Source organism: Dendrobates tinctorius, unplaced genomic scaffold (genome assembly GCF_039654945.1).
Source record: "Dendrobates tinctorius isolate UK_male_01 unplaced genomic scaffold, ASM3965494v1 ptg000250l, whole genome shotgun sequence".
Lineage (NCBI taxonomy): Eukaryota > Metazoa > Chordata > Amphibia > Anura > Dendrobatidae > Dendrobates > Dendrobates tinctorius.
Genome location: NW_027361917.1, coordinates 61,620,584 through 61,641,307, shown reverse-complemented (window position 1 = coordinate 61,641,307; position 20,724 = coordinate 61,620,584). Strand labels below are relative to the sequence as shown.

At 42.7% G+C, this 20,724-nt stretch overlaps 1 protein-coding gene across 1 annotated transcript in view; it reads left to right on the top strand.

Moving 5' to 3' along the window:
* Nucleotides 1-18,134, top strand: part of IGF2R (insulin like growth factor 2 receptor) — a 298,648-nt gene extending 280,514 nt beyond the window's left edge. The window contains exons 47-48 of the mRNA XM_073557714.1: nucleotides 3,130-3,199; nucleotides 13,344-18,134. Coding sequence (XP_073413815.1) covers nucleotides 3,130-3,199; nucleotides 13,344-13,730 — 457 coding nt within the window. The 3' untranslated portion in view covers nucleotides 13,731-18,134. The remainder of the gene's footprint in view (nucleotides 1-3,129; nucleotides 3,200-13,343) is intronic.
* Nucleotides 18,135-20,724: the final 2,590 nt, after the last annotated feature.

Here is a 20,724-nt window from a genome sequence, read left to right as displayed (position 1 = left end):
ATATCCACGCTGAATAATGGGCCCCTCCCCAACCCTCTAAATGGCAATGGCATAGTGGCCCACACACAGCCCTTTACACAGCCTGATAGACCCTACAAAAAGGTTCACAATGTATAATTGCTTGCGTACGGTACAATGGCCCCCACAGAGCCCTGCAAACATTATAATGGCCCTCCACACATAACCCTGCAAACAGCATAATGGCACCCCCCATGTAGACCTGCAAACAGTGTAATGGCCGCCATATTGCCCTCCAAATAGTATAATGGCCCCCAGATAAACTTCCAGATACTGTAATGGCCCCCCACATAGCTCTCCGAATAGCATAACGGACCCAACATAGCCCTACAAATAGAGGAAAAACCCTACAAACCCACTTAGTCCTCCATACAGTATAATGGGCCCCACATAGTCCTCCATACAAAATTATGGGCCTCACATAGTCCTTTATACAGTATAAATGGGCCCCAGATAGTCCTCCATTCAATATTATGGGCCCAAGACAGTTTTCCATACAGTATTATGGGCTCATTATAGTCCTAAATAAAGTATAGTGGGCCCCACAGTCCTCCATACATTATTATGAGCCCTTCCTAGTTCTCCTTACAGTATTATGGACACCATAAAGTCCTCCATACAGTATTATGGACCCTATATAGTCCTTCATACTGTTTTATGGGCCCCATATATTTCGCCATACTGTTTTGTTTTTGTTTTTTTTGTGGGCTCCACATAGTCCTCCATACAGTATTATAGGCCCCACATAGTCCTCAATACAGTATTATAAATCAAGCATGTGTCTGCATAGGGATTAAAGGAGGATGAGTGACCTCATGGAGATCAACATCCGACACTGCGGAGACACCATCACATGTTTCTCAACGCAGTGATTCTAGAGCAATGCCCCCATCCCTTATGGGAAATATGCAAAAACATGTAAATCAACAGCCGCGGAGACACCATCACATGTTTCTCAACGCAAGCAATGACTAGCCAGATCTTTCACCGGGAAGGAACAACCACGGGAAGGGCAGTCTCCAATGAAGGAAACCACCTATGCCAAAACATGGTATCCATCCACAGACAGCTGTTTCGGGGTATTGCCCCTCATCAGTGTGGAGTAGGAAACTGGCTAGTAGGAGCAATGCCTAGTAAAAGACTGCGAAAAGGAGGATGAGTGACCTCATCTAGATCAACATCCGACACTGCGGAGACACCATCACATGTTTCTTAACTTAGTGATTCTAGAGCAATGCCCCCATCCCTTATGGGAAATATGCAAAAACATGTAAATCAAAAGCCACGGAGACACTATCACATGTTTCTCAACGCAAGCAATGACTAGCCAGGTCTTTCACTGGGAAGGAACAACCACGGGAAGGGCAGTCTCCAATGAAGGAAACCACCTATGCCAAAACATGGTATCCATCCACAGACAGCTGTTTCGGGGTATTGCCCCTCATCAGTGTGGAGTAGGAAACTGACTAGTATGAGCAATGCCTAGTAAAAGACTGCGAAAAGGAGGATGAGTGACCTCATGGAGATCAACATCCGACACTGCGGAGACACCATCACATGTTTCTCAACGCAGTGATTCTAGAGCAATGCCCCCATCCCTTATGGGAAATATGCAAAAACATGTAAATCAACAGCCGCGGAGACACCATCACATGTTTCTCAACGCAAGCAATGACTAGCCAGGTCTTTCCCCGGGAAGGAACAACCACGGGAAGGCAAGTCTCCAATGAAGGAAACCACCTATGCCAAAACATGGTATCCATCCACAGACAGCTGTTTCGGGGTATTGCCCCTCATCAGTGTGGAGTAGGAAACTGGCTAGTAGGAGCAATGCCTAGTAAAAGACTGCGAAAAGGAGGATGAGTGACCTCATGGAGATCAACATCCGACACTGCGGAGACACCATCACATGTTTCTCAACGCAGTGATTCTAGAGCAATGCCCCCATCCCTTATGGGAAATATGCAAAAACATGTAAATCAACAGCCACGGAGACACCATCACATGTTTCTCAACGCAAGCAATGACTAAAGACCTGGCTAGTCATTCCTTGCGTTGAGAAACATGTGATGGTGTCTCCGCGGCTGTTGATTTACATGTTTTTGCATGTTTCCCATAAGGGATGGGGGCATTGCTCTAGAATCACTGCATTGAGAAACATGTGATGGTGTCTCCGCAGTGTCGGATGTTGATCTCCATGAGGTCACTCATCCTCCTTTTCGCAGTCTTTTACTAGGCATTGCTCCTACTAGCCGGTTTCCTACTCCACACTGATGAGGGGCAATACCCCGAAACAGCTGTCTGTGGATGGATACCATGTTTTGGCATAGGTGGTTTCCTTCATTGGAGACTTCCCTTCCCGTGGTTGTTCCTTCCCGGTGAAAGACCTGGCTAGTCATTGCTTGCGTTGAGAAACATGTGATGGTGTCTCCGCGGCTGTTGGTTTACATGTTTTTGCATAGGGATTAAAGTGACAGGCAGGTTCAACAGTGTGGTTGACTGCTAGAAAGTGCTGATGGCGGGGGCGAGTATCTGCTATCTGGCCATTACCACCGGTACTTCAGGTGTGCCAGGCTGTGTTGGTGTGTCGAGCGCACAAAAATGTAACAAGGTGCGTTTGGCGCACGACGGCGCAGCGCAAAAAGGGCGCATGCGCCGGAAAAAACATGCCAGCGTACCCAACGCTAAGTATAGGGTACACTGATCGCATGCAGCGTCATGCGACCATAGGAGGAGCTGACCGGAGGGGGCGCGGCCGGGGCAGAGCTTAGCGGCTGCCGAACGCAGCGGCTGCCGAACGCTGCGCCTGGTAACGCAAGTCTGAAAGTAGCCTAATAAATTTATTTTTGTATATTGTTGTTGAGAGACCCTTCTTGATCCGAGTATGGTCAATTTACTGCAAGATCTATATGTTTTATACTTGCTTTGGAGTGTTGCCCATCCTTTGTTGGATTAATGGGCTTGGGTAGTATGCTTATTAATTATGAGATAAATAAAAGTCAAGTGATTGTCAATATCTCACAGCTGATTCATTGTTTACTTTTCTAATAGTTATTTTGTTCCATTATCTAATTTGTTTAATGACGTTTAACTCATTTTTTCTTTTCTAAGGGACACTGTAATGTACAAGCTAACTAACTGCTGCCGGAGAAGTTCCACTGTGTCCTACAAATACACCAAGGTAAATGGTGACTTTCCATTAAAATCCTTCATTAGCCGCTCTCACAAATAACATTTACGCTGGAGTTATATCAGTGCTTGCTTCCAAAGATGCAGGGACTCGAGGCTTAGATTTTTTTGTGTTTGTTTTAAATGTTAACATAAAAACTAAATCTCTCAGGTCGTATTCTGTACAATTCCTATCTTGGAAATTAGTAATTGCGAGAGAACAGTAAACCACAATTATATCTTTCTTTATTTCACTCCCAATTTCTCAAGAGAAATTTTTTTTTTTTTTTTTTTGTTTGTTTCTTTTCTAAATCCCCACTCTACAACCACAGCTTTTTTTTTTCTTTCAACATAAATGGGATAAATTGGATCAGCTTGGGGGAAAAATTCAGCAATTCAGGCAGTTCACTGTGCGGTAAAAATGACGTTGTTAACTGTATTCTGTGGTTGATTACAATTACAGTGATTCCAAATATATAGATTTTATTTTTTAATGGTTGATTCGTGTTTTAAGTTGACTAGGAGTTTTTGTTTGATCCCTGGAACAATACATCATTATGTTTTTGTGTTGTAGTGTACAATTCGGTCAAGGTTCTCCTATTAATTATAATTTTTATTAAAGGGAAACGTTTCTCGTACAGTTGCGTGTTTATTTTTTTGTAATGTACTTGTGTTTGTGTATAGAAAATACAAAATGTTTTATTTTAGTTTTGATAATAGAAATGATCTGATTTAGAAAAAAAAAATTTGAACCCATCATCGACTCATCGCTGCCCATACCACAGGCAGCAAGAATCGGAAACTGGTTGCACAATTGCATCCAGGTATGTTTACTCCAAGTATGATTTCTCTGAAAAGCCGCATCGTTTCGAAGTAATGCATGACTTACTGCAATCACACATCCAGTGGTTTCCCCATATTTCAGACCACATGAACCTGATGACGAGTTCTCCTTAAACATTACTTAGCCCAACCCTAAAAATTTGACCTGATATAATTAAAAAAATGAATAAAACTGACCTTAGAGGGGTATTCACACAAAGTTAATTTTAAATAACATTTTAATCAATAGATCTTGGAATAATAATAATTTCCACAATTTGGTGTATTTCAAAAAATATTCCTATTCTGAGATAATCCTATAAATGTGCCCCTGCTGTGTACTGTGTAATGGCTGACCGTGTCTGACCGTACAGGGACATGATCTGATCACACCACAGCTCCGGGGCAGGAGAAGAGACAAGAGTATACAGACAGGACAGCATGGGATCACAGCTGATTCGTTCTGTGAGGTAAAACATTACTTAAAAGCAGTGAAATGTTTTGCCTCAGTAAAAGAATCATTTCCCGTAGTGTAATGTCTGTATACTCTTTGCTTCCTCCCCTACCCAGGAGCTGTGGTGTGATTAGACCATGTCCCTGTACGCCCACACACAGCCATTACACAGCACATAGCAGGGGCACATTTATAAGATTATCTCAGCACCGGAACATTATTTTAACACTTCCTATTGAGGAAATTATTATTATCCCAAGATCTATTGATTAAAATGTTATTTAAAATTGAAACCCCTTTAAGCACCTTTTTAATTTGAAAGAGCCAAATCTCCAGCAGGAGTTGGGTCTCATCTTTACTGGGCTTGGGGAACCTGACATGACGTTCAGTAGCAGCCTTTATTATCTAAGTCTAAGATCTTGTGTGTTTGACTGAATTAGCGCTGCCTGCATCATTATAGCAGCAGTTACCTTTCTATAACTGCTGTGTAATATGCCAGCTGCACTCCTTTAGACAAAAGCAACATGGAGTATTTTATATTTTTACACCAAAGGCTGCCATGGAGGGTTGTGTGATGCCATACAACATGCTGGAGGTCACACAGCCCAGAAGTTCGGACCAGTCTCCTGCTGGAGAGTCAAGTTTTTTAAATTCGTTTATTAAACCATAAGCAGTTTTACAATACATACATTCAGTGCAAAATGTTAAGCCTAGTACAAAATAGATATGTACAATTAGCATGAAAACATGAGCCATAATATGTGCATCAACTGTATGTAAATAAAGCAGACATATCAATTGAATCACAATGGTGTTATGTTATTGTACCAGTAATAAAACCTGCCTGGATTCTAAACTTTACCGACATCTACTAAAACATTAACTATTCTGCAGCCTACTTCTATATAGCAAGCAGTTTACTGTGCGACATCTCCGCTCTGCAAGGTAAAGTGAGAGGAGTTCCATCTCTCCCAAATCTTTTTAAATTTACCTGGGCACCCTCTATTCTGATACAGTGTCCTTTCATATGGGATAATCGAATTTACGAGAGTGATCCAGGACCCAAGAGAAGGAGGTGAATTCCCCATCCATCGTAGTGCCAGTATCTTTCGTGCCATGAACAGTGTCTCCCGTAAAAAAAAATCCCAACATAATGACCCCACGTCTCCTCATCCCATACTCCAAACAGACATATCAGCGGTTCGATGGGAACAGGCGTTTGTACCAAGGATGTTAATAATGACGTCACCCCTCTCCAGAATTGCACAACAACAGGACAGCACCAAATCATATGAATAAAGTCTGCATCCATTGAATGACATCTCAAACATTTCGATGACGGATATCGGCCCATCTTAAAGAGTCGAATTGGGGTCAAATATGATTGATTAATAATGTACAATTGTATCATCCTGTTGTTGGCAGACGGAGACACCCAGATTGGTGACTCCAGAATTTCTTCCAATTCCTCATCCCGTGTATCAGGAATGAGCCTCTCCCATTTCTTCTTAACGGAGTCTATGGCGAATTCTGTCCCCACTGACAACATATATGTATATAGAGAGGAGATGAGACCTTGAGGGCCTTGTGACTTGAGGATCCCTATCAAGGGCAGAGACGAAATGGCATCACTCATATCTAAATTTCTCATATGCGATTGAAAAGCTGACCTTAGTTGTAGATAACGGAAAAACTGGGATCTCGGGACACCGCGATTGACTTGTAATTGCTCAAAGGATATTAAAGTACCATGATCGTGTAGATCACCTATCGTAGAGACACCGTACCGAACCCAGAACTCGGCAGACGGATGTTCACGCAGCACCGGGAGGTAGTCATTATTCCACAGGGGCATTTCAGCTATAACATCGCCAAATCCAACCACCCCCTTAATCTGTCTCCATATTGATCGTGCCAGATGGAGCAGAGGCAGCAGTCTCGAGACATTTATTTTCCTCATTTCTAAAATACCTAGTGGGCAACCAGACCCTGCAGCATGAAGAAGGTGACTCTCAGAATTCGGGAGGTGACCTCCAGGCATCCATGCATTTAAGGCCTTGGCCTGTCCAGCTAGATAATATAAAAAGAAATTGGGTAATGCTGCTCCCCCTCCCCTCTTGGGCCTCTGTAGAATGGTTAACTTTAGTTTAGGCCTGGCTTTCCCCCAAATAAAGGATTTGGTTTGGGAATTTAAATGAGCAAAAAAGGATTTGGGCACCACCACCGCACTATGTTGAAGAAAGTAGTTAAGCTTGGGGAGTAATATCATTTTAATTAAATTAATACGTCCGGCTACAGACAATGGAAGCTTACCCCAGATCGCAAATTTACCCCCAACAGTCTCCAGCAGTGGTTGTATATTGAGTTGTAGATCAAATTTACTGCCCTTAGAGATATGAACCCCCAAATATTTGAAACTGGTCACGATGGGCAGCAGGGAGAGAGTCTCAAGTCGTGGCATTGGAGCATGGGAAAGAGGCATCAAAGCAGATTTATCCCAATTTATGTAAAGGCCAAAATATTTACTAAATTTATTTATGGTAGTAATCACTCTTGTCAGGGTTTCCTCTGCTTTGTCCTCAAATATCACCATATCATCAGCGTATAAGCCTATGGTATCCGTCTGACCCGCTATCTCTATACCAGCGATATCAGGGGATAATCTTATACGAATTGCCAGCGCCTCAATAGCGAGAGCAAAAAGGGCCGGGGAAAGAGGACACCCCTGACGGGTTCCCCTATGCAATGAAAATGATTCAGATATGGAGCTATTTACGATGACCCGGGCCTTGGGCTTCATGTATAAGACATTGACCCAGTTTTGGAATCTTTCGCCAAATCCATATCTCTGCAAACATGCACGGAGAAAAGTCCATTCAAGTGAGTCAAAGGCCTTGGCCGCATCTAGTGATGCCAATGCCCATTCATTATCCGGTACCAGAGAACTATATTGGGCCACTGACTGGACACGTCTGATATTTGTGGAAGTGCTCTTACCCGGCATAAAACCCGTCTGATCAGGGTGTACAAGATCCAATATAACGGTATTTACTCTTTTGGCTAAAATTTTTGTAAAAATGTTATAATCCACATTTACTAGTGATATAGGCCTATACGATCCACAATCCAAAGGGTCCTTCCCCTCTTTTTTAGAACTATTATATTGGCCTCATAAAAAGACTCCGGCATGCATCCCCCCTCCCAAATCCCACGAAACACTGTCAACAAAAGAGGCGCCAGTATATCCTGATATTTTCTATATAACTCCACAGGAAATCCATCCGGCCCAGGGGCCTTCCCGGAGGCCATGCCTTGTATGGCATTCTCTACCTCCTCTAGAGTAAACTCAGCATCCATATAGGCCTGTTGGGAAGGACTTAGCGTGGGAAACTCTATATCTAACAAATAGTCCAAACACTCTGGGCCATCCACATCTGTCTTAGAATTGTACAATGAGCCATAATAGTCAGAAAAGCACTTTAGTATCTCCTCAGTTGAGGAGACCAATGTACCATCTGAATCACGGATCTGTAGAATTGTGTTGGTTGCATTGTGCTGTCGTACTAAGTAGGCCAGAAACTTACTCGCCTGATTCCCCATCTCAAAATAAGACTGCCGGGCAAAAAATAATTTACGTTTCGTCTTGGTGTCCGTGTATTGAGCGTATAACCTTTGAGCGGTCAGCCATTCTATCCTATTACTGTTAGATTGATCCGATATATAGGCTGCCTCCGAGTCTTTCAGACGTCGCTCCATCTCGCCATCCTCCTCCGATGTCACTCGCTTAATGTGAGAAATTGTAGAGGATAAACAACCCCGTAAATAGGCTTTAAGAGCATCCCAAAATACATTAACATTTCGGGGTTCGGGGTGGGACGAGACGAAGCAACGTAGCTGATCAATCGGTCTATCAGGGGGTGTTATCAACTTCAGCCAAAAAGGGTTCAGCATCCATGCCATTGTTAGTCAATGGCCCATATTTAAGTTTGAGAATGACTGGACTATGATCCGAAACTCCCCTGTTCCCGTGTTTAATGTCCTCCACCCACGCCGCCAAACTGCTGGATCCAAAAATGTAGTCTATGCGAGACAGAGAGCGTTTAGTGGAGGAATGGCAAGTGTATTCCCTTGTCTCTGGATGGTGCACTCTCCATAGATCTAGCCACCCACTACCTGCCATGAATTGTGACAGCTGGGATGAGCCCGGGGGAGGACCCCACCCTGTATTCCATCGCCCAGTCTCAATTTATCAAGATGGCTATTCATGACCAGATTAAAATCTCCCATACAGATGACATGTGCGTCTGGGTAACTTAAAGCGAAGCTCAATGCCCTCTGGAGAATTGATATATTAGCCGGAGGGGGATTGTAAATACAAGGGATGACATATTTCCGAGAGTCAATCAGCGCATGAACAAACACAAATCGTCCCTTGGGGTCTCTCCGGGCTTCCCTGACCCTCCCACCGAACATCCTTATGAATTAACAGAGAAACTCCCCTTGAGCAGCTGGTGTGAAGAGAATGCATAAACCATTGCACCCACGGCTTCTGCACCCACCGAACTGTATCCCTGGTCAGGTGCGTCTCCACTAGGGCCAATATGTGAGGACGGCAATGTCTGACCTGTGAGAATACCTTAATTTTCTTGCGAGGGGTTTTTATGCCCCTCACATTCCAAGTCATACAAATCAGCTCAGAACCCATTACCATCCATTCAAATATGGTGTATAATGGTGCCCGAGCCAGGTGCAGAGAGTCCACACAGATAGCAGAATTTGACGTCGGCTGCAGCCTCTATCTAAACAACGACAAACATAAAAAAGCTTTTAAAAAAGAAAAAGCAAAAGCAATGCAGGAACCTAGTAACATAGGCGTACAGTCTTACACCCCCCAACAGAAAATGAACAAGGGGATAACATCACTGAGCACAGTGTCCGGTATAGCTGGTATCTGGGAACTCGCCGGGAGAGCTCCAATTAGACCTTTGGTTGAAAGGATCCGAAATAACAGTCGCCGCATTAGGACTCCCTCGCAGTGGATCCCCCAAGGGACTGCAGCCATTCAGTCGCCTCCGCCGGATCCGTAAAAAATACAGAAGAACCCTCATGGACAACTCGGAGCCGGGCTGGATATATCATAGAATATACAATGTTCCTGTCTCTGAGTCGCTTCTTGACCTCGAAGAACTGCGCCCGCTGTTTCTGCAGCTCCACGGAGAAGTCCGGAAAGATAGAAATGACAACATTATTGAATTTAATAGGACTTTTCAGGCGCGCCAGGCGTAAGATGGTGTCTCTGTCCTTGCAGTTGAGCAGGCGTGCCAGGAATGGTCGAGGTGGGGCCCCCGGAGGTAGGGGTCTGGTAGGGACCCTGTGAGCTCTTTCAACGGCGAACATTGAGGAGAATTCGTCCCCTAAGGAGGTCTTAAGCCAATCCTCTAGAAACTGCTCAGGATGCTGACCTTCCGAGCGCTCAGGCAGTCCAACAATACGTATATTATTCCTGCGCATTCTGTTTTCTAAATCATCCGCCTTTTTCTTCCAGGCATTCATGGAGCCCGCCACCTTCGTTAATTTAGCCTCCATGGGTGTAATGGTATCTTCCACCCTGGACACCCTCGTCTCCACCTCCGTAATGCGTCCCTTCATGGCCTGCATATCCTGACGGAGTCTCCCCACCTCCGTATAAACATCCTCAATTTTCTCTGTCAGGGATGTCCTGGTCAATGAGAGAGCCTGCATCAACTGCGCAGACGCTTGTTTAAGGGTCAATTCTTCCTGAACCGTCTCCTCCTCTCCGCCAGACTGGCGATTTTTGCGCTGAACTTGAGAGGATGTGCTCCTATTGTGCCGCGCACTTTCAGCGGGGTCACGTCTAGCAAACTCCTTTAATTTTTCCGCCGCTCCCGGCCTCTTAAGTCGGCTCATGATTGTCTTCAGTGCGGCTGATAAAACAAATTAAGGTGTGCAATCCAGGTATTGCCCACTACAGATGGGTATCACAGCGAGCTGGTAATAGTTAATTGTGAATCAAACTACAGAGGGACGTTTGAGGGATTACCAGGGCAGCAGTTAGGCACAGTCCGGATGATCTTTGTGGCCCAGGGAGGGGGTCCTGCAGAGGCAGCTGCAGTGGGGGAGGGTGCACAAAGCCTCCCTTAATGATGGCGCCAGCCGGCAGTGAGTGGATGGGCAGAGAGGGATACCGCGCAGGGGCCCGTTTCCCAGGGCACTCACCTCGCGCTCCCCTGGGTTATCAATCAGATTTCTTCTCTCCCCAGCGGCGGTGCAGCAGTGGGAAGCCGGTGCTGCAGCTCTCAGCAGTTGAGCTGCGCGCCCAAGATGGTCGCCGCCTCGTGGGAGAACCAGCCGCCCGCTCCTATCTCCCCCGTCGCCCGCTCCCAGAAGCAGTCTCCCGACCTGCCACGGAGTGCCCAGGGGTCCCAGCGTCCAAGGAGGATTCAGTCAGCAGCAAGTGGGTTATTAGGAAAGGGTCTAGAGACCAGGATCAGTCAGGATTATGCGGAGCTCTCCTCACCAGCGTCCTCTCCCTCTCACGGCATAGCCACGCCCCAGAGTCAAGTTTTTTAGAGTATAGTTAGTCAATTACTCTCATTTTTTACAAAAGGTTATACATTTAGGCAAACTTTTGGTGTAGGGCTAGCTAGTGTTTGGTGCATTTTAAGTCTGCTTAAACTTTAAAGAGCTATTCTGGCTCTGTTACCTTGCACATAGGGAGTTAAGCAGGTGCAGTGATGGTAAGTCTACTGATAACTGCTAGGAATCGCGATGCTACTCACCCCATTCAACTATAGATGAGGGAATGAGTAGACCCCAGCTACCACTTTAATAGGAGCGGACAGTGCTTGAACGATCAGTGCAGCATTCTTTTGATTGAATGGTGATGAATAGGTAATAAATTGCAATTGTGAAACAACCCATTTGAGGCTGATTTTCTGGTGGCCTTCCATCCTAGTCATTGCAGTGTTTCAACTATTACTGTATTTTTCGAACTATAAGACGTACCGGACCGGACGCACCCCAAATTTTCAGAAGGAAAATGCTGAAAAAAAATTAATGCGTCAAATGGGAGTCCATCTTAGGCTATGTGTGCACGTTGCAGATTTGCTTGGGGAAATTTCTGCGCGGATTCTGCATCTCTTGGCAGAAAACGCAGTGGAAATGCTGCGTGTTTTCTGTGTGGATTTACATGCGGATTTGTATGTGGAATTGGGTATGGATTTGTTAGCTTAATAAAGATATATTTAAAAAAATAGTCATTTTAAAGTCAAACCTCCATTGCTGATGTGCGTCAACCAAGATGGGCACTATTCTATATTCTCCGCCCATACACTCTTCCTCCTTCTGACATCATAACCTTTAAACACATCTGCTGCCTTTTTGGCACCAAATCCACATGAAATCCGCAGCAAATCCAAAAACCTTTTTGCTGCAGATTTGAGTGACTCAATGGAAGTCAATGGGTGAAAAACGTGCTGATCCAGAAAAAGAATTGACATGCTGCGGAAAATAAACCGCTGCAAATGAGGACGGAATTTTCTGCATCATGTGCACAAGACTTCACTATTGTCATTAATAAACCTTGCTTTAGTAATCCTTTGCATTTTTGGTTCATTTCCACGCAGAAAAAAACGCTGTGGAAACGCAACAAATCTGCATCGTGTGCACATAGCCTTACAGTCTGAATTTAGCTTACCTGGGGGGGTGGGGGGTTCTACAGCGCTGATGGAGCGGGGTCACAGGAGGTGTTTGGTGGTCCGGCGATGTTCTGACTCCCATCCCAGGCTGGTGCTTCAGGTTCGGTGGTTCTGGGGCTCCGCCAACATTTTGTGAAAGCTCGGAGCCCCCGCACATCCATTGCTGCAATGTGGTGGCCTTCGACAGCCATTTTCCCGGAGCCCAGCGCATTGCAGGAATGGAAGTGCAAGGGCTCCGGGCTTTCAAAAAATGTCCGCAGAGCCCCTGCACTGCCGAACCGGCCATATCGATATAGAAAACACCGTGAGCACAACTCAAGATGGTGCTAAGGTTAGGTTCCCAAACCGTTAAAGCAACAAATATGAATCTAGCACTCAACTTAAACATATTTGTAAGGCGGTTTATTGTAGTACACGAAAGAAGACGTTTCGGTCAATGTGACCTTCTTCAGTTATGAGGAGATTGATCTCTGTAAGGTAATGAGCTTATCAGTATATAGGAGACGGACAAACGTGCCTCCAGATGCGGTGTCTGGGAAGTACATCCAGACTATAAGACGCATCCCCATTTTCCGCCCAAATTTTTTTTTTGGGACAAAAATGCGTCTTATTGTCCGAAAAATATAGTATTCCCTTTCTGTGCAGCAAGAATCATGCATCGGCTCCTGTATTCTAAGCATTTTCCTTTTACTCCAAAATGCTTTGGCGTTTCCTATAAAAACATAGTTGATAGCGCAGCCAAGAACAAGGTGACTAGCACACTTCTGAGTTGTTAGCCCCACTGCAGACAGAATCCATGCTCCAATTACATAGACAGGGAATGCAGATATTATATATTCTGGAGAAAGCGAGGGATCCTGGAGGCCACTGATCTTATTTTTGAACAAGAAAGAAGCCAAATTCCCTAATGAAGTCAAATACAAACTTTCATAACTTTCTATGCAGGACACCATAGTGAAGGGAAATAAAAAAGTATACCGTAGTTGCTTTTTAAGTAGTTTGACTGCATATGTAAATGTATTCAGAGTGATCAGCTTTATCTCCTGTTAATTACACATTTTCTGATTTCTCTAGTCCTAAATTTCCATGTCTGAACTTGAAATTGCTGTCATTTGTTCAGTTTCTCTGTGATTTAATTTACCTCACTGGTTTATATTGTTCAGATCAACACAGAAGAAGAAGTGGAGAATGAAACCGAATGGCTCATGGAAGAAGTGTCTGCCAACCATGGAAAAGCACATCATGAGAACGGTCATGTTAGGACTGTTAAGGCTGGAGCCTTCACGTCACTGCACGTTGATGATCTTGACAGTGAAGATGAGGTTCTAACTGTCCCTGAAGTCAGAGTACAGTCTGCGAGGAACAAACAGAGGAATTCTAACCGATCTGTGGGCCAGTACGCTTCTGGCAGTGATGAGAACTTGATAGGAATAGCGAACGGAGGACAAGAACAGACTGGGAAATCTAGACCTACTGAACGTAGAAAGGAGGACAAGCTTCCTGTAGCTTCCTTTCATGATGACAGTGATGAGGACATGCTGAATGTCTAGTGTGACGCTGCATTATTAGTCCCTTCTCCTAATTGTGCCTAATTTTTTTTTTTTTTGTTTAAATGGACAATGCTACCGCAACCAAATATGCGCATTTTTTTTTCTTTGAATAACCTTTTATAGGTTAAAATTAAATCTGAACATGGGAAGACAGGGATTTTTTTCCATTCTCAGCTAATAGCATTGATGGAATTCTGGGGAATTTCTGCACTGGAGACTTGATGGAAGCTTTATGTGCAGTGTTTTGTTCTAAGACTCCCTGCACTGAATGGTAGATGTAATCATTGGAACTTCCTTTCTTACTACGGGAGCTGGTACCTTCTTGTATTACGTAAATTGCTCTTCGCAAGTCAGAAGATACAAGCGATTGCCTTTCTTATTGGATCCTCTGTCTCCGGCAACACAAATCAAGTGGAACTTATATATTCACTTGACCTACAACTCAGGTTGACGCTGTTATACTATTCCTGCCGGCAGGGTGTTAAATTAATGAAGGGACAGACCAAGAAATGCACTCCTATTTGATAATATTTACAGGTACCATTGCGTTAAGTCCTAACTATGACTTCTTGTGTTAGGAATAGCCGCTTTTCATTTAAGTGAACCATCCTGAAGAAGTATTTCTTATATAAATATATGTACATATCTGCTGCTGTCCTGTGCACGGTGTCCAGTAGGAAAACTAAGTTATTACAGTGTATTGGAAACAATCATTAAACTTGAAGCAGAAATATAAGGCCTGTATGTGGCATAAGAGCAGTTGTATTTGTGATGTCTGCTTAAAATATTTTTTTTTCATGTCAGTCCATTTATAAACGGAGGCCAAACAGAAATCTTATTTTGCTCTTATTGCCTCTAAAGGAAATGTCTATCTTTATTGCTAAGATATTTCTTTCCAGATGATAAGGTCATCGCCGTATTCTACAGCTGTGACCCTGGCGATCAGAGCAGTTAGGCTGTAGTAATATCCCTGCAGTACCTGCGCGGCCTCCAGAGGGCGACACTCATTACTCTCATTATAGATAAGTAACTCCCTTTGTAGGCAATCTTGGTTGGGACAAATTACAGCACATCTAATGCTTTCTGCTTTGTTATACGTAAGCGCTACATACCTTTAAGGCCGTCCCGTGTCCCTTTGCAAAAACATATATAAAGTTTTGCATTTTCCTTCCCATTTTGCACTTTTCTGTTCAACTATTGCACGTAGGTTTCTATAGAGGTTTTTTTGTTTTACTGTTTTAGGTGTTCTTTTGGCCAGCCTCTTGGGTCAGTTCTAATATGTAAGAGACACTGGGTACATTGTTTTTAGTGTTTGTAAGGCTAAAATTATCCTTGTTTTGAAATACTGTACTGTGTGCATCAGTTATTCCACCATCTCTCATTGAGCAGATGCAATAATATAATATTTTCGGCTAAAATCCAGAATTTAAAGGGGCTGTCCAGAGTGACTTGTAGCTTAAGGCTGAACAACCCCTTTAATGGGGGTTGCCCTAAGGCATATTCATAATGTAATACAATGCTACTGTTTATTATTTAAAGGGAATCTGTCACCACATTTCACCTATCTAAACTATTAATATGGGCATACAGGTTATAGACTGCTGACAACAGTCCTCCCTGTGTGTCTCATATCAGTTGTGCTGTTACTGAGAAATCCTCTTTTATCAGTTTATATAAGTGACCTCTTCCAGACTCCGGGGCGGATGGTGCCTGGAGATAACTCTGCCTCCAGAGCTTATTTTATTACATGAAGGGCTGTTAGATCAGGTGTGGTGACAGATTCCCTTTTGTTTTAAACCTGACTAATTGTGGTCACTGAAAAAATTATCTTGTTTACAAAATGTTTAGAAGAGGGCGCTCCAATAATAGAATTTCGACTTACAGTTGTTCAGTTCCCGCACCCTATATACATTAGTTTGTGTGGCCGACCATTATCTGTCATGAGTCCTCTATTTTCAGGAATGTTTTCCTCTCCTGTGTTCTCTGAGAGAGCTGCCGACAGACTCTTCTGGCAGTGGCTCATCTCCCAGAAAACTGAAGGATCAGCCGTTGGAAATCTGATGTGGATTCCTCTCTAAACTGACATCATTTTATTTATAAAAATGTTAAAAAAAGCTAGAAAAATACCTATTGCTTAAATCAAATTGTTGTGTTTAATGTATTTATTTTTCAGAATTTGACACTTTTTTACCATATCATAATCTCTATTTAAAATAATCTTGCAATTTTCACACTGGTCACTGGGGCTTTTGTAGACTCTAGCTTCCTGTTTCAGGAAACAAGAAATGTACATAGCCACAATGAACAGACTCGGAACACATCTTTTGTATTGAATTATCTAATGAGCATGTGCAAATGTGATTTGTGTAGAGAAGGGGAGCAGGGTCAGTTGTGACATCAGTATTTGTGACTGGTGAATCCTGTGTTATCAGCAGTGTATAGATATTTTACCTGCCCTTGTAATCCTGCATCTGACGATAAGCAAACTGCTTTAAAGGGGTTGTCCACTACTAGCACAGCCCCTTCTTGATATAAATGTTTGGCCACAATAAAATAAAAATTCCTATACTCACCGCCTGTGTGGGGCCGTTCTAGCGGTGTCTGTACGCGCGGTCCCGGGGTTCTCGTGCGGTTTGTATGACATGTGAGCCTGGCGTCGCTGTCCCCGCCTTCTGTCGAATTAAACATGAAGAGGAAGGCGGAGATCAGCTGCAATCCTGACTTCTTTTTCATGTTCAATTTGTCTGAAGGCGGGGACAGTGACGCCAGGGCTGATTGGACGCCGGCAACCACATGTCGTGCAACCCCACAAGAGCCCTGGGACCGTGAGTGCCGACACCGCTAGATCGGCGCCACCACAGGAGGTGAGTATAGCATTTTTTATTTTATTGTGGCCAAACATTTAGATCAAGAAGGGGTTGTGCTAGTAGTTGACAACCCCTTTAAACTCTTCCTGAAAGGACAGGAAATGTTTTTTTGTTTGTTTTTTTAAAGCCTCAGTGGCGAGAGTGAAAATTGCAAGATTATACTTTTTATTTTTTAATTAAGAACAAGATGGGATGGATGCTTTGCAATTTTTTTTTTTTTTCCTTATAAAAAAGCATACATGTAAGAACAAAGCAGATTTAAACAATGGGTCATTTTCTGATGATAACATGCTAGGCATTAAAGGGAAACGATCATGATAAGGTCTCATTCAGACATCATTTTTTTTTTTTTTTTTTACATGCGTGTGCTACCCATGTTTATTTGTGGATAGAACCCATTATAGTCTGCAGCTTTCCATGTCTTTTTGTGGACATGTCCGTTTTTAATTTGAGCCGCACATGACATCCACGGACAGCACACGGATGCGCACTGATGTCCTGTGCACAGAGTCTAATCAGTCATTAAAGTTGAAGGAGAATATTTGTGAAGTACATCTTTAACCCTGTAGTGAGAGAGCTTTTTTTTAACTACTTGTAATCAAGAGTATTTCTGTACACGGACAACAAGCAGACTTCCTGAAAAAAAAAAAAAAACCATAGTAAATTGTGAAGTTATAGCATGCGGTTTCATATTAAAGGGTTTGTCCAGTCTTGTGATAAGTTTTGGAATCCTGTGTTGCCGGTGAGAGCAGTTGCTAGGTATCCGCAAGTATGCGTTTTGCTTACTTCCAGCCACATTCAAGCTAGACTTGCTCGGCCTTACTCAGTTCACTTGTGTTGATCAAGGTCGAACACGTCTAGTAGGTATGTGTCCGGCCTTACTCAATTCATTTGTTTTGAACAAGGCCAAACACATCTAGTAGGTATGTATCCGCATGTATGCAAATTGCATACTTGTAGTCACATGACTACCCACTCTCACCGGCATATCTGGAGAATCCTGACTTGCGCACAGTGCTCACTGTACAAATTAATAAGTCTGCAGCCACATAGTGTCTCTGCAGTCTTTCATCACAAGATCATACAACCCTTCTAAGTTAGATCAGGTTCATTTATAACCAAACCAGAAAGTCCCAGGAGGACACATTTCACGATGCACACAGTACAGTGTTTACGGTATTTGATATGGTACTGTGCTTCATTAGAACTCTGTACAATTTAGGTACATACTGATTGAAATTCAAAGCTTCCTTTGCAGCGAAGGTAATGTGAGGTACACAAGAGTGAACATGCTCAATAAAAAGTAACATGGACATTACAGTGCTGTGTATGGAGGAGCCAATACTTCACAGTCATCATTGTGTAACATTGAGTAACACTGACTACAGGTACATCACATTTGTCTAATCTGCTGCCAAGTTTTTGTATCTTCTGATTTCTTTGGGGTGATTGGTACAATGGACTTTTTTCCATTTTTGATCGACATGTAATATAAAAGTATTGAGCAAATTAATTAAAACATTTAAACCAAAAATAAGTGGTGTGGGTTTTTTGTGTGGTTTACATAATGTCTTGTCTGTTAATCTGATTAGACTGCAGATAACTTCAATCAAATTCTTGTGAGAAAACGATTTCAGCATAACTATTCACCCAGAGAACTGCTATATTTATTATATCCTTTTTAGGCACTCCATTAAAGGGAATATGGGACCAAGTTTTTGCTACCCCATCTGAGCGTAGCATGTAGAATGGGTGGGTTTTACAGAGCTCATGAATATGGAGGACTACAAGACAGCAGGTTTACCAGTTCTCTAGTGATAAAGTCTCTGTTTAAATAGATTATTATCTAAACTCAAATAATAAGCCTAGTAAGTGACACACCACTGGAATTGGTCTGTCTTTATTATACTGCACTCTAAGTGGTAAAAACTCGGTGACAAGTTGCCTTTTAAAAATCTTTTCCACATGTGTATGTAAATTTTTATTTTGATTATTAAAGGTAAACTTTAGTAAAACATTATTTTCCCTTATTTCATTTTGACATGTGATTTTGATATCTGGTGACTTGCAGGTAAAATTTCAAGAAAGTAGCCTAGAGTTTAAATGTCTACATTCTTTAAGTTTCACAATTCTTGAAAGTTTGCATATTCTGCTGTTAACTTCCGGTTCCCGAAGCAATTGTCAGCCAGTTCTCTCCCACCGTCCTCCATACACATGGCTGGAGTGTACACAGACGCATTGATGGGAATGCTGCTCTACATTGTACAGCACCTTGTCTGCCTCTCCATGTTCTGTAGACATTCACCTAGAATTTTCCTGCATCCTAATTAAAGATATATAATTCATTTTTATTGTATGTAAATTTGCAATATCTCTTTATACGTTGCCTGGTAAAGAAACTATATCTACTAAAGTTGTTCTTTTTCACAGTGGTTTATAATGTTAGTACAATTGACTTTTGTCTTCTAAGGCTATGTGCGCACCTTGCATATTTGCTTGCCGAAATTTCTGCAAGGTTTCTGCATCTCTTAGAAGAGAAGCACAGCAGAAAATACCTGCATTTTTTATGCATTTTTGTAAATCGATAGAGCTAAATAAAGATAGATTTAAAAAAAAATTGTGATGTAATTTCCTTGTTCATTTTCTTTTTCATTCTCCATTGAAGACCATAATATAATTACATACCATGTTCACATACAATGTTTACACAACATATACGACAGATAAATATATATACAGACCACTTTCAAATGTTCAGATTCTGATTTTTCTCTTTATAGGTGTATTTTTGAGTAAAATGTAAATTGTTCTTTTAGTCTATAAACTTCTGACATGTCTCCAAATTTCCAAGCACTAAACTTTGTATTTTTTTTCTGAAAAGGAGAAATGGTCAAAATTAAAAAAAAAAAAAAAAAAGTGCGTTCAGACCTCAAATAATGCAAAGAAAACAAGTTCATAATCATTTAGAAACAACAATACTAATGTTTTATCTCAGGAAGAGTTCAGAAATCAGTATTTTGTGGAATAACCATGATTTTTAATCACAGCTTTCATGTGTCTTGGCATGCTTTCCACCAGTCTTTCACACTGCTCCTGGCACAAAAATTTAAGCAATTCATTGTTTGATGGCTTGTGACTATCCATCATCCTCTTGATTACATTCCAGAGGTTTTCATTGGGGTTCAAGTCTGGAGAGTAGGCTGCCCATGACAGGGTTTTGATGTGGTGGTCTCTTAATTTTTGCCAGAGCTGAATATTACCAAGTCCGAGGTTTAGTAATGAACAGGTGTCAGCAGATACCCTCATTAATAAAAGGGTACATTACATAAAGAGACACACACCAGCCTACAGTGGGTACGGAAACTATTCAGACCACTTTAAATTTTTCACTATTTTGATGCAACAAGTTTTTCACACCTTGATTTGGGGATCCTCTGCCATTCTTCCTTGCAAATCCTCTCCAGTTCCATTAGGTTGGATGGTGAACATTGGTGGAGAGCCATTTTCAAGTCTCTCTTGAGATGCTCAATTGTGTTTAGGTCAGGGCTCTGGCTGGGCCAGTCAATAATGGTCAGAGAGTTGTTCTGAAGCCACTCCTTTGTTATTTTAGCTGTGTGCTTAGGGTCATTGTCTTGGAAGGTGAACCTTTGGCCAAGTCTGAGGTCCAGAGCATACTGGAAGAGGTTTTCATCCAGGATATCTCTGTACTTGGCGGCATTCATGTTTACTTCGATTATAACCAGTCGTCCTGTCCCTGCAGCTGAAAAACACCCCCATAGCATGATGCTGCCACCACCAGGTTTCACTGTTGGGATTGTATTGGGCAGGTCATGAGCAGTGCCTGGTTATCTCCACACATACCGCTTAGAATTATCACCAAAAAGTTCTATCTTTGTCTCACCAGACCAGAGAATCTTATTTCTCATAGTCTTGGAGTCCTTCATGTGTTTTTTTAGCAAACTCTGTGCGGGCTTTCATATGTGTGGCACTGAGGAGAGGTTTCCATCGGGCCACTCTGTCATAAAGGCCCGAGTGGTGGAGGGCTGCAGTGATAGTTGACTTTGTGGAACCTTATCCCATCTCCATACTGCATCTGTGGAGCTCAGCCACAGTGATCTTGGGGTTCT